At 33.9% G+C, this 16,033-nt stretch overlaps 1 protein-coding gene across 1 annotated transcript in view; it reads right to left on the bottom strand.

The window, feature by feature from the left end:
* Positions 1-4,174: 4,174 nt before the first annotated feature.
* Positions 4,175-16,033, bottom strand: part of LOC126292033 (collagenase-like) — a 93,018-nt gene continuing 81,159 nt past the window's right edge. Inside the window, exon 4 of the mRNA XM_049985826.1 lies at positions 4,175-4,554. Within this exon, the coding sequence (XP_049841783.1) occupies positions 4,393-4,554 (162 nt within the window). The 3' untranslated portion in view covers positions 4,175-4,392. The remainder of the gene's footprint in view (positions 4,555-16,033) is intronic.

Genomic DNA, 16,033 nt, shown 5'->3' with positions numbered 1-16,033 from the left:
GTTACACTGTTCAGTTCTTTGGGGGAGGATGTCTAGACATTTGTATGATACTCAAAAATTAAAATGCATCCAAATTTGTTTTTTATTGTCCTATTCAATCATTCCAAGATACTAGATTTCATGTGGGAGAGCGTAGAGTATTGGTGTGTTCTATACTGCTCCATCACCAATTTGAAATGCTTATTGTAAATTTCACCTCCATGGTTAGTTTGAAGGTTTACAGGCTGCAGCATCAGTTATTCAAACAGCTGTGCAACAACCTTCTTCCTTTATGGTTTCACATGTAATGCCCAGGAAAATGTGGAGAATGTATCAGTAACCATTAAGATATATTTGAATCCTTTACTCACTCTTTAATATTGCATTGTATCTACAAGATCAGCCCGCCACAAGTCATCCAACCCAAGAATAATAACATGCCTATGGGAGAATATTTTGTGTGCTGATCTGTGTAGTTCTCGAACTACTGTCCCCATAATTGTTCCATGATTTGCCTTTCCCTAAACTCTGAAGTGACTGATGTGATTTCATTCATATGAACTGTATTCCCAGCGGTGTCTGATGCTGTGAACAGTCATAGCTGCCCTATTATTTGAACTGAGTCGTCATAATATAATGTAGTCCAGAGACTGACTGTTCACCCTTCTATGCTGAATATCAAAACATTTACTGGTGCTACTGCATAACACATGTTTAATAATTATTCCGTATTTTCTACTGTGAGGGCTTCTTGTTCGTTTATTTTCCATAAATGTGTATGTCATATTGCCCTCATTGGAGGGCAGCGTGGAGAGTAAAAATCATAGAGGGAGACCAAGAGATGAATACACTAAGCAGATTCAGAAGGATGTAGGTTGCAGTAAGTACTCGGTGATGAAGAAGATTGCACAGGATAGAGTAGTATGGAGAGCTGCATCAAACCAGTCTCAGGACTGAAGACAACAACAACAACAACAACAACAACAACATATGTAATGTTTCACCAAACATTTTTGAACTTTGGATGCATGCTACACAGCGTTGGTAGTTTTTAAGAATATTAGATCCATTAGACCAAGTGATCTTTCAAGTACTGTAGTCTCAGCTAATAAGACATGCTTAGGTAAGCTTATAGGCTGTGAACCCTACATATGCGGTTCTTTTCCACTGACCCAATACATGGAGTCTATTTCACTGTCTCTGTGATGAGTAACGAAATCAGCAACAGCACATCCTTCTTATTCTTCTGCTTTTCCCCCATTTGACTTAGCAGGTGTGTATGAGAGTTGCTTGATAGATACAATAGGATCAAAATTTTTTCTGAGAGACTGAACTCATTCTGAATGTTCTATTCTTAGCAATAGTAATTTCCGTCGAATTGCCTTCTGTGCATCGACAACTTTACGTTTTGTCAAGATCCTTTTGCATACTAAACTGATTAAGATACAATATGGAACTTGTAAGGTCTCTGTAGACTTATTACTTACCATATTTCTAAAATTCATTCATTGTCATTAACCTTTACATTTAACACATCGATTAATTTCAGTAGAGTTCTGATATTTGCTTCTGGTTGAGTGTCTCTCCCCTTAGTCTCTTCAAGTTAGTGTTTTTTGTATCTTGTAATGTTTACTTAATTAACATTGCCCTTGCACTCTGCATATTAATTATCTTCCAAATGTTCTTGCGCTTCTTAAACTTTGCATCAGTCTGTTGATTAAGTGTCACAAACTTCATGTCAACCATTTCAGTTGATTTTCTGCTAATGTTTCTTTTTCAGTTTTCTCACTATGATGTGATAGAGTCAATCTTTGCATCCATCTGTGGACTAATTTTCTGTGTATTCATACCTCTCCTCTTGGACTGAATAAATGCCATTCATGTGAATATAATCATCATGCAATGTATACTGGTACACTCAACTCCTTCATTGCAATATGTAGAGAGACTGCTGAAAGTTTCATCTTTATTGTATTTCTTAAAATTTTCCTGTTTTATCAGTTATCAAATACCTACACTCTGTGTGATACCAATAGACTCCACATATCTTTATAAATTCATAAAATTTCACAGAATTTCGTACATGTACTTGATAAATGTGTTTTTAATTCATATTGTCTTGTTTAAACGATAGTAAAGTTTGTATTATCCCATACCAACTGCTTTGGAATCCTATGTCAGACTCATATAGAAATGTGAAATCTCATATGATGGCGGATATAGAAATACTTCAGTTCTTGTTCCTGGTTTTTGACTTCAGTGTCATCGAAAATACACTGCTGGAAATTGAAATAAGAACACCGTGAATTCATTGACCCAGGAAGGGGAAACTTTATTGACACATTCCTGGGGTCAGATTCATCACATGATCACACTGACAGAACCACAGGCACATAGACACAGGCAACAGAGCATGCACAATGTCGGCACTAGTACAGTGTATATCCACCTTTCGAAGCAATGCAGGCTGCTATTCTCCCATGGAGACGATCGTAGAGATGCTGGATGTAGTCCTGTGGAACGGCTTGCCGTGCCATTTCCACCTGGCGCCTCAGTTGGACCAGCGTTTGTGCTGGACGTGCAGACCGCGTGAGACGACGCTTCATCCAGTCCCAAACATGCTCAATGGGGGACAGATCCGGAGATCTTGCTGGCCAGGGTAGTTGACTTACACCTTTTAGGGCACGTTGGGTGGCACGGGATACATATGGACGTGCATTGTCCTGTTGGAACAGCAAGTTCCCTTGCCGGTCTAGGAATGGTAGAACGATGGGTTCGATGACGGTTTGGATGTACCGTGCACTATTCAGTGTCCCCTCGACAATCACCAGAGGTGTACGGCCAGTGTAGGAGATCGCTTCTCACACCATGATGCCGGGTGTTGGCCCTGTGTGCCTCGGTCGTATGCAGTCCTGATTGTGGCGCTCGCCTGCACGGCGCCAAACACGAATACGACCATCATTGGCACCAAGGCAGAAGCGACTCTCATCGCTGAAGACGACAGGTCTCCATTAGTCCCTCCATTCACGCCTGTCGCGACACCACTGGAGGCGGGCTGCACGATGTTGGGGCGTGAGCAGAAGATGGCCTAACAGTGTGCGGGGCCGTAGCCCAGCTTGATGGAGACGGTTGCGAATGGTCCTCGCCGATACGCCAGGAGCAACAGTGTCCCTAATTTGCTGGGAAGTGGCGGTGCGGTCCCCTACGGCACTGCGTAGGATCCTACGGTCTTGGCGTGCATCCATGCGTTGCTGCGGTCTCGCAGTGTCCGAAGCAAGTATGGTGGGTCTGACACACCGGTGTCAATGTGTTCTTTTTTCCATTTCCAGGAGTGTATATACACATGTTTGAAGCAGATTCCATCTTGATGTTTAGTAATTACATGATAACATTCAAGTTACCGCAGTGAGAGGGACCTACAATTATCGCTCATGTACTATCAGAGAGCAGTGTTCCATTCTTATTCTTTTTCCAGTCTTCTGTTGTATTGGAGGACAAGTTAGTTACTGCAAGGTCTGAGAAGCTGTGAAACAAAACTTTAACCCTCAGTGCCACATTACATACAGTAAGTGTCACTGTCACTCATTAATCATACAGTCTGCATTGTCCATCCTTTCCTGACAGACTGAACTGTGATGATATAAGCTAAATACCCTATATATGAGTCCTGACTCAGATTTTGTGAATGAAGAATTTATACTGGTGGTCAATGCAGTGTTCTGTGGCAAAACAATACTAAAACTAGAAATTTAAGAAAAATTATGTAATTCACCTAAATTTTAGGACCTGTTCAAACTGATTAGTATTTTTGCTCGAAAATTACTGAGATCTTTGAAATATTCAGAAAAATCAGTGTCCAGTGCCTAAAAACTATGAAAACAATTCCAATGGTAATTGTAGTACAGGTTCGCACCGAATGTAGACCCAGTAGTACATTGAAAACACCTATCACTATGTTGTTGTCATGAAACAAATAATAATTATTCATTAGATTTAAGTATATTTAAATATTAAAACACTCTCTAAACACATTCTAGCCATAAATTACTAAAAAGAAACATAATTCTTATCTTAATTTTATTGCGTGACACCATGCTGATACAGAGATAAACAGTTTTTTCAATCACACATTGTCACTTGCTAGGAACATCAAGAGACGAAAACAACCAATTTGCAGAAAGCACGTGGTATGAAGTATATGCTACAATCTAGCATAGCGAGTTCAGTCTACTTCCTCATATACAAAGAAATAATTGAATGTTGTATATATGCTATCTTAGCTCTGAGGTGAACAATGTTCTCAGAACCTATTTTTTGGCAATTATTAAGTGTTCTGTGCAATTTTTAATTTTAATTAAAATACATACAGAATATCATGTAGTAATGGAAGTGTGTCACAGGCAGTACAGCTTCTCAATCAATATCGATTCCAGCAGTTCTTGTGATCCAGTTGAGGAAGTAGGTTACTCGGGTGTAGCCAGCAGGTACAGGTACCTCACACTTGTCATAATAAAAGCTGGCAATGCCAATCTGCTTGAAGCTACCTTTGAGAACAAGGGGTGCACCATGGTCTCCCTGCAATGTAGGCAAGTATTACCTCAGAAACATCTAGTATACTTCTACGGCTAATATTAAAAGCTTATGAACGATATTACAGATTGACCTACATAAACGATGCATTGGGGGAATAGAGGCCTCTTTAAAATCTTTTTACCAATGACATAAGTAAGTTGATGAAAGGTACAAACACAAACATACCAGGAACAGCCTGTGAAATAACATAACAGTCTTATAACTGGTTCCCAACAAACAACTTGCCTTCCTGCAAAAAGCTGTATTGTTAAAATCCCAGTATCATAAGTAGATATCAGTGGAGGTCCACACTGGATGGTACTCCACATGAGACGTTTTTTGACATCGAGGTGCACAACAGATTGATGTCGCACCATCATATGGACATGTTTGAACGTTTAAGTAAAACTGCTACTTAAGAATTTGTGGAAGTCTCTTCAATGACCTTGGTACTATTAAAGTTGAGTGGCAGTACATATACTCTCTAATCGTACTTGAAGTTCTTAACAGAAGCCTATATATAATTAGCTGTGGAAATCACGACAGTGATGGACCTATTACACTGCCTGTGGAGTAGTCCTTACAACCTAAGTTTCTTTTATATCTGTCCACATCAGCTTTGAAATCCTAAACCCAGTCTCGAATCTGCTTCAATCCTCAGAAAGTTTGCACTATATTTTTCATTCGCAAATATGAAGCTGTATCGAGTGCCTTAGCGAATCCAGGAAACAAGTGCATCTCTACACTTAAAGTATGTGAATAAAAATGGACACAGTTATTTAGTCAAAATAAATTATGTTATATAAATGCCATCTGTTATTGTACTATAGACAATAACTAATTTTGTCCACCAAAATAAAGTTGCACTGGTACAAAATTTATGAAAGTGATCACAAATTTGTGCCCTTAAAAATTTAACTTATAGCAAGTCTTACCTATTATCCAACAAATCTATATTTCTGCTAGTAAATAATGAAGTACCTATGTTTTTAAACTAAAGTCTCATAATTATCAGGGCACTTTGTTCATTTCAAACTGGTTCTCTACACAATTATTTTTGTCAGTAATTTTCTGCAGTTTCTGTACTTTTCGTCTAGGGGTTTCTTTGTGTTATATCCATAGATGCAGTATGCAAAGGCTTCTTGCACACTTCTGATTTCACCATCAAACTGATGTGAAAATTTAGTTTCCTGAAATTTCCATTACCCTGAGGCACACCTACAGCAAAAATCGTAGTCGTGAGGCCTGGGTGAACTACAGGATAGTATTCATAATTGTATGATAATGCCATCTGCGTAAGCTCATAATTTTATTTTATTTGTATGGCCTCTGCAAAGTGTAGCTCTCAGATTTAATGGTTCAACAATTTCCACTGATGGTTTAAATTTTTAAAATATTCTTATACACTGTTGAGTTAATCCAATTACATTCCCACATTTCTACTAAATGATACCCATTGTTCCATATTTCTGCATTTTTACTGACGTTTTATATATATATAGCATCCATTGATTCATTATTTTTTATTATTAATCGTCTCAGTTTTAAAACATTTCTTACAGCCATCCCATAAACAGCCATAGTTCTGATAAATGGTATTTTTTTATCAAATCTATTTTTCCCACAATTTTTCTGCTCCACCACTAAGGGCCTCTTGAAAGTTGTTACTGTTTAAACCATTTAAACAAGCTATAAATTTTTTGTAGAATTTTCTTTTTGTTTTTATCTAATATGACAATTTTGTGTTGGGTATCATATTTAGATCTGTAAATATTTAGATTTGTAAATACCCAAACAAACTGTTGTAATTCTTAAATAACAGGGTGGATAAATATTTGCTATTTATAGGAATTATTTTCTTAAGACTAAACAACCAGTGTACCTACATCAGAATTTCAGTAATAATAAATTTCTTTCCTTGTATTGAATACATAATTTTCGTGAACTTTCTGATGATACCATTTGAGAAATATTTGTTTTTCTTTTGGTTTCTTATTGACAGCACAATAATATTCGATGCCAGGAATTAGTCCAAATAATTTTGTGTTGAATAGATGTGGGATGTAACCTTTCATTAATTCTTTCAAATGAAACACTTATGCTATACAAACTGCTGCTATTTATCATTTTTAAACCAAACTCTTGGATCTCAAATAAATTTAATTTATTTCCTGTTTAGGTGGTATGTGGTTTTATTGTATATTCAACATAGTACTCGGAAATAAATTGTGAATCACAACCTTTAGCATAATGTATAAATTTTCCTTTCTTTAGATATCGTCCAATTACACAACTACTTGCACATCATGTTGTTTTAATGGCCTACTAAAGATGTATACAATTTGAAGTGAAACTGTGAACCCAAAGTCTTGGCCTCCCCTTGTAAGTAACCATATTCATTCAAATAATTTAGAAACTTCTTTCGCAGTCTATAGACCAGCCACAGCCAAAGTGGTCTCCAGAGTGTGTTGGTTACTCATTTCTTTATTTCTGTCATCCACAACTACTATTTCCACAAACAACAGTACTAGAAGAATCTTAATTTATATACATAAAATACTATGAGATTAATTTAAACCCCTCCAGTCTGGAGGTACTGAAAGGAAATTAAAAAAATCGACCACATTTATTAATGAATTTTAATATTATTAATACGTTTTCATGATTATAAGAATAAAAATTCTAATAAAAAGTTTTTATGAAATTGAGCTAATCATAGATCTTGTGCAACCTAAAGGGTATTTGAGCAGCTTCTTGATCAATTACAAGATTACATGTAATAATAGGACAGTTGTTATGATAAAATAAGAATGACCCATGGTTGTATGCGAACGAATTTTCTTGTCTTTTAGGATATGAACATCATTGGAAAGCAATTTAAGCCAATCTTAATCAAAGATATTGTAAAACATGAAAAATCGTTGTAGTCCCATTTCGGTATTACCTAAATACACAAAATTGAACATAAATTATCATAACTAGAGTTCCAAGATGACTTTTGCAGAGGATTTTCAAGATTAGATTTATGAAGAAGTTTTCCCATCAATTCGTAAATAATGTGAAAAAGATTAAAAATGAAGTGAAATAAACGTATTATGGTGAAATTTAAATAAAATTTAAGATCAAGCTCAAAACTTAAATAAATTAGTTGATAATGAGTTAGAAGTAATACAAATAGAACAGAGACATAGATATATTATTATCTCATGACACACCTTAAACAGTTAATGAAAATTTAAGGCCTACTTTTTTCTTTTAAAATTATTTGATGAAATTTATTATGTCATCAGAGCACAATGAAAAATTTACATAAATAATCGAAGACAGACACACAAAGTGCGAAGAAATGCAAAGACTAAAATATAATCATAATTCAGTAGATTTATACCAAGTAATGAAGGAAACTTCAAGAATTCTTTATTGCCACAATTATTTTAATATTTTGGATGAATGAATTGATTAACTGTGTGGTAACGCCAACCACTCCATTCTTAAGAATCAATTATTTTTAAGGTCATACTATTTTTTGTATGAATGGTTCAAATAGTTTTTTGACAGCATAAAATATTTTCCAAACCTATTTTATCCTTAAATTCTATTGCAAAATCTTTAGACTATACTTACTCACTTGATCTACTATCCCAATCTAATTTATCTTGAGATTTATGCATAAAGTCTACACATAATTTTTGATTTTATGCTATTTTATCCCAATCTATTTTATGTTGAAATTTATGACCAAGTTTTCAGATAATTCTTGCTCAACTGATAAGTATTCCCAATTTCTTATGTTTTCAAATTCTGTTATAAAATCTTCAGATAATTCTTGATATGTTGATATTATTCCAACCATATTCCTTCTGATATTGTCTTATAATTATTCAGATATTTTTGATGTGCTGATGTGTCTATTTTCTCTTGGAATTTTCTTATAAATTCTTCAGGCAGTTCTTGCCTATATAATTTAGTATCATAATAAATTTTGTCTTGGAATTCTCTAATAAAGTCTTCAGATAATTTTCGATACAGTATAAAGTACTTTATCTTGAAATTCTCTAATGATAGCTTCAGATAATCCGTGTGTCCTTGATATACACCCAAAATCTAATTTGTCTTGAAATTCTCATACGCAGTTTTCAGACATTTTACGATCTTTTGGTATATAATGATATTCTTTAATAAAATTGTCAGACAGTTGTGGAACATATGATACAGAATTCCATTCAGATTCATTGCATAATTTTTTCTTTTTAATGTAATCAACAGCTGTATTACAATATGTTTCATTAGTTATATACTGATTATAGAACTGTTCAGAATTCAAATTTTCACCCGTAAGATCAATAATTTGAATAAGTTTTTGTTGTTACGCTTTCCGTTTACTCATTTCATTCTTATCATTAATTTATTCCTAATGAGATCAATAAGCTCTTGTTTTCTCATTATAGAATATCCTTTTATTTTTAACTGTTTTGCTCTAGCTTTTAATTCGTTGAATTTTAGGGTTTTCAAGCTCTCCATTTAAAAGAATTAATTGTGTTAGACAAATAAAAACAATTTTTTTCCAGATGCCAGGATTATGAAGGTTTTGTTCTTTATTCGTTATGAAATTTCATGGTCTATGAGTGTAAAGCCTGGAAAATTAAAAGATGCAGGTTTACTCAAGGTCAAACTGGAAAACTAAACAAAAGAAGTTCATATTAAATTCCTTAAAGAGAATAATTATTAAATTTTTTTCTTAATAAAAACGTATTTCATTTAATAGCAGCTGTAGCAAGTACAACTTTAAGACTGGGATGTAGTCTTTCATCTTTACTGTTCAATCTGTAAATTGAAGAAGCAATGATGGAAATAAGAGAAAGTTTCAGGAGTTTAGTTTAGATACAGGTAGAAAGGACATCAATGATACGATTCCCTGATGACATTGGTGTTGCCACAGAATGTGTAAATTGTGGAAAAACTGGAAAAATATAGAATGGAAGTAAGATCCATTATCTGGAATTTCTCAAACGGTGATTTTTTTTTCAAAGAAATACATCATGATAATGCAATACTTTTAGAATATGAATATATTCAAAATGAAATGACAATATTAAGACCTAGTAATCTTGCTTAGAGGTTATGGATTTTATTGACAGTTGACGATTTTAAGGAATCGATTATCATGATGGATAACAAAAGTAGTAAAAAATAAGAAAGTATTGTATCACTTTAGAAAAATATAATTGGATTAAATTAATTATAGAACAACTATCCATTGATTCCAAAAATAAACTTAAAAATAGAAGAAGAACGAAAATAATAATTTCTCATAATAAAACAGGAGGAAAACAGTAAAAATTAAAACACAGCTGGGTAAACTACAAAACATCGAAAATAGAACTAAATCGTATTATCTACATCATCACAACTGATGATCTACAAAAAGAGCATTCCCTTAAAGTTGGCAGAACAACAAAAGTTAATCAAATCTACATTATTTGCATATGATAACTGAGAGCATCCAGCACCAGCTGAAACAGACTTATGCCAGTAGCTAGACAAAAAACTTTATTATATGTATTTTCGAGAATATATCAAGTATAAAGTGATTGAAGAAAAATTTAAACGTGTTATTAAGAGCTTTGGAATTGGAAAAGGTAAAGATCTATGTAATCTAAAATTTGATGATACAAAGGAATTAATTTATTACTGCATAGTCACAATCACAATAACAAAAAATTAAAAATATATTTTATGACAATATCTAACACCATGAGAATATATTCAGCCCATTAAGTACCACAGTAAATAAATTACAAAAGTATTGATAAACAGTACACATTTCTTCACCCTTATTCCTAGTTAAGTAATTCGCCTTCATATTAGTTAATTGATTTATAAATTTAGATACAAATCTTCATCATAAAGATATCATACACAGAGAAAATATGAAAGTGTTAATTTTCTCATTCATATTGCAAGATACATTTAAATATAAAGTATAAAAACTTAAGACCATCTAAATTGAATGGATTAACATATAATGAAAAACAAGATCCAGAGTTAAGAATCTTTCATAAAATAACATTTATGTAACCAACTATTATGTGAATTACGAAATCCCAGCCATTTTACATTTACTTGGTTTCCTTTCTTCCTCAATGCGTCCTCAAGTACATTTTTTTTTCTGTAACTCATACTAAAAAAATTCCTTTACTTCTTCACCATTTCATCCTTTAATTTGTATGTGGTTGGATTAGAATGAATAACACTTTCAATTTCGAAAAGTCTGTTAACCAATTAGCTGTATAAAGTTTTTCAAAAATCACTTTAAGTTTAATAATCCAAACTTTATCACATATTTTATATTTAGCATCATCAGTAGATACAACAAGAGCTCTATTGTAATCTTTTAAAATTAACTACCACTGGATCCATTTTCATTGTTCAATGTTTTGTGTTATTGCGTTCATCAAATAATTTGGTAGCTAAATCAACCCCCTTATAATTTTCTTGAAGTCTAACTCTCTATTACTTCTTTTCTTTAAGCATTCTATTAAATCTTTCTTCTACAGATGTTTTTAATCAGGAGAAAGCTGAATAATTATTAATTCCATATATTTTCCACAAGTTTTTAAAAATGTTTATTATAAAGGTGTTTGCTATTATCTGTTTGTATATTTCATGACTTTCTCTCTCTAAATATTTCTTCAAAAGCATCAACTACATTCTCATATATTTTATGTTTAGCCAGAACAGCTGAAGCATATTTTGAATAACTGAGTTACAAATAACATATATCTATCCTTTATTTATTTTAAATCTTCCTTTTAAGTTACCAAAATCCATTTCTACAGCTTGGCACAAATCATAAATATGAAGAGAAATAGCATTCCTTGTTTTAAATTTTTTGCTAATTGATTTATGCAATTTATAAACAATTCTCCTCGAATATTTGACTAAAGCCTTACCTACAAAATTTTTAACAAATGTGCTCTTTTTAGTTTTTACATATCATGCAAACATCTCCAATCCTTTGTCTTACTTTTTGATTGTTACTGTGTTAGGACTATATGTCTCAGTGAATTTTTTACATTACAAACAGCAGATATGATTTACTGCTATAGATTAAAAATTTTTATAAATTTGAAATAATTGCCCCATTCTGGCATCATCATTTGATTCCAAAATCAATTCTCCCAACATGAGTAATTCTTGTGAAACAGGTACAGTTTTAAAATATTTATAAATACTTTATCTTTCATTTCCATTTCAGTTGATTGATTATTGAACTGTGTTAGAGATAAAATTAGCAGTTTGTTGACATCATGTTTTTCATCTCTGTTTTAAAATCTGTAGGTACCAAGTCACCATTTACTGTGGCTACAAATAAAACAATTCTCTTGTTTACAATCTACTTAAATGTGTAATTTAATACAGGGTGTCACAAAATTCCAGGAACACTTTCAATTAGTTATCGCACAAAAACTAAACATTGTACAGGTGTTGCATTTTTTTACAAGTATCCAAGATGTGAACCATGAGTGACCCTGCAGTCATCAATACGGTAATCTAATTCGTGCCATAACCATCCGAGCATGGCATCATTAGCTGTGGCAGTCACTTCGAGTATTCTCTCCTAGAGCTCTGCTACATCACATGGTAGAGGTGGTACATACAGCAGATTTTTAATGTGTGCCCCCACAAAAAATTCACGATTAATGAGATCTGGTGATCATGGAGGTAATTTCGTGAAACAGCTCACACTGTGCCTGAAGTCGCCATGTTTGCGACTAGCGCTGACTGTCAGCAAATTATGAAACTATGCTGTGGCGGTATACATGATGAATTCTCTCTTCATAATGAGATATGTATGATATCTGTACAATTTTTGTTTTCCTGTGCAATAAATAATTTAAAGTGTTCCTGGGTTTTATGTGCACCCTGTATGTTTTGCGAAATGTTATTTCGAGATCACTTAATTGACTTAGATTTGGAGTTTCATCTTTTCCTTGAGAAATAATCTTTAAGAGCACTTTCTATTTCCTTTATTGTGAAGTAATTTGTAAAAGTGTAGTAGTTATCAGTATGTAGTTGATTAAACTTTTTATTAAATATGTTTTAGTGAGGTAATTGTTGAATTGCGGAATTGCGTTAGAATACTTGCATAGTCAGGCTTTGTAACAAGATTAGCTAATTCATTTTCTATACATTGTTTGGTAACTTTGTCATTACCAGTTATTGGATACTTTAAGTCTGCTAACATTCTACCTTTAAAATCAATATAGCCTTTAGTTACTTCAAAAGCGTCTCGTAGTTCTTTATGAAACTGATTAAATTTTCTATTTTTGCTTTTAATTCATTTAAGTTTATTTTCATTTCACTGCAGTCTTTAGACTGGCTACAGCTGAGGTCATCTTCAGACTGTGCCTGTGTCTATGCGTGCTGCCTATTCCCAAAAATTTTTGCATTCAAAATATCATTAAATTTATAATTATCAGGTGATAGTTTTAACACATATAAACAGAAATGACTAAATTATTTCATTGAAAATTTTGTATTCCTTGCCAATTACGGTGCAGCTCACTTGAGCCACGGTATTTAATCACTTCTTCAGGAACATTTCCTCCAAATAAACAAAACATAAATGTTTTACCTTTATTCTTATAATCCAGTGTGAGCCACCATGTTCAACTGTATCTAAATTTAGTATACCAGAATAATATTCTCTAGGATGGTTAACGACAGCTGAAGGAGTCTTAGAAATGGTGACCACAAAGCAACGGCAGCTGGAGCAGCCTCTGTGAGTGCGCCAGGCTTCAGACTGTCTCAGTGTCCAAGTAGTTCATCAATTATAAAATCACCACAAAAATGTTTAATTTTTAATTGCTTAGCAAGTTTTTGTATATCAAAATTACTTAATGCATTATGATATACATATATATATAATTATTTTTTGCCTTTTTTTTACTCCACTGACAGATGAAGCAGCCTTGGGATTGAGCCTAGCGCCAGCCATAACAGCAGAAATCCAGCTACATGTTTTGTTGGTCCTGAACTTTCTTTTTTGAAATATTGAATAATGTATTTTTTTCCAACAGAAATACCTAATGTTCAATGCAAATTTCCGTCACTTTTTGTATCTCTCTTTCTTTTTTTTTTGCATCAGTTAAAAATTATCTGTACTATCTCATTTATTATTGTTTAGTTTATTTATTTATGCATTTATTTTACCTGGCAAGATTAGGGCCTTCAGGCCCTCTCTTACACCTAACCAGGCATACTCAGATTGAACGAGTTACAGTTTCTACAGAACATTAAGGACATATAACGTATTATACAGTATTGATGTTAAAAAAAATAGAGATTATAACAGTAGTACAATGATAATTATAACAATCAAAAAATAATTGTAACAATCAAGAATAATAATGATAATAATAATAGTTATGACTATGTATATGAAACTAAACATACTTTTCTTTTGTGATTGTTAGTTGGGAATTTTCTCGTTATGTTCTTGCAGCTTGTGAGTTATTCTCATCGAGCAGAGACATAAGACGATAGAATGGGGTGAGTTCCCTCTTGAATGTTGAGTGGTTCTGGATAAGACGCAGATCACAGGGGAGTGCGTTCCATAGTCATATGGCTGAGATGGAGAATGACATGGAGAAAGATTTTGTGTTATGTAAAGTTACAGCCCAGATTGTAGACGTATCTGATCTGGTACTGCGATTGTGGAATGATGATAGGTGTTTAATGTGAGAAGTATTGGGGGCACCAGTGGCTAAGAAATCGATGAAGTAAGCACATCCTGTGGAGATCGCATGCCTTATGTGGGCGTATCCAACCTAGCTGGGAGTATGATGGACTGATATGATCATACAAGCAAATATTGCACACGTATCTAACGCAAGCATTCATACTAGCTTGAGGCATCTAGAATTTTCACTATTTGAGCCCTGTTGAACTACATCACAGCAGTAAAGATTAGGCAAGACTAGTGTTTGGACTAATTTTTGTTTAACATTGGTTGGAAATATTTTTCTAAATTTTTGAATTGCATGTAGGGAGGAGAGCGATTTCCGGCAGGCTGTGACTGTTTGTTCATCCCATTTTAGGTGTTCATCCAAGATTATTCAAAGGTCTTTTACTGTTTTTTGGTATGGTAGATGGGTACCATTGAGGAGTATTTGAGGGACTGTTTCGTGAAAGTACCGGCTGATTAACTTTGGAGGAGATATAAGTATGACCTGGGATTTCTTGGGGTTTAGTTTCAGACCTAGGTTCTGTGCCCATTGAGAAAAAGAGCAAAGACCTGCATTCATACTCGCTACTGCGTCAGCATTGTTCTTGGGGCTTGCACTTATGTACAGTTGGATGTCGTCGGCATTTTAATTGATTTTGGTTTAGTCTTGTCATTAGGTAACAAAGTATAATAAATGCTGGAGTTATTCATTTATGTAGATAAAATGTTTATGAGAAGAATGAACATCTTTAGGCAGCACTGAAATGGTGCTGCTTAAATTTTTATAATCTCCAACCACTATCATCAAGCTGCAGCCCAAAGTCTGGGTGTTACCCTAAGGCTGCTTCATCTGGCTCAAGTTCATGTCCCATACCGAATTTTCGTTTTCCATAGATTACTCCTATGTAGTATATAGATAGATTATATAATGGTAAGACAGAGATTTAGGAACCAGGTTTTAAATTATAAGACATTTCCAGAGGCAGACGTGGACTCTGACCACAATATATTGGTTATGAACTGTAGATTAAAACTGAAGAAACTGCAAAAAGGTGGGAATTTGAGGAGATGGGACCTAGATAAACTGACCAAACTAGAGGGTGTACAGAGTTTCAGGGAGAGCATAAGGGAACAATTAACAAGAAAGGGGGAAAGTAGTACAGTAGAAGAAGAATGGGTAGCTCTGAGGGATGAAGTAGTGAAGGCAGTGGAGGATCAAGTAGGTAAAAAGATGAGGGCTAGCAGAAATCCTTGGGTAACAGAAGATATATTGAATGTAAATGATGAGAGGAGAAAATATAACAATGCAGTGAATGAAGCAGGCAAAAAGGAATACAAACAGCTAAAAAAATGGCTAAGCAGGGATGGCTAGAAGACAAATGTAAGGATGTAGAGGCTTATCTCACGGGTGGTAAGACAGGCACTGCCTACAGGAAAAATAAAGAGACTTTTGGAAAAAAGAGAACCACATGTATGAATTACTTTTGAATACATTACAGGAAAGGCGGTAATCAATGTCTTACAAATATTTACTATTAAAAGCAGTCTTGATCACAATTTATTGATCAAGGTGACCGGTTTCGACCACTACTGGGGTCATCTTCAGACCTACAAGTTGTATACAAAGCTTTAATTAGAGGGCTAAATCCATTAAAGAAAACACATAAAGTTATAAAGTTACAAAACGATGAATTACCATTGAGTAGGAACCTCTTTCTGTTGGAGAATCACCACTGGAGAAACCAATGCACA

The sequence above is a fragment of the Schistocerca gregaria genome, chromosome 9 (assembly GCF_023897955.1).
Source record: "Schistocerca gregaria isolate iqSchGreg1 chromosome 9, iqSchGreg1.2, whole genome shotgun sequence".
NCBI classification, from domain to species: domain Eukaryota; kingdom Metazoa; phylum Arthropoda; class Insecta; order Orthoptera; family Acrididae; genus Schistocerca; species Schistocerca gregaria.
The sequence above is the reverse complement of the archived record's forward strand: the minus strand, read 5'-3'. Positions and strand labels throughout refer to the sequence as shown.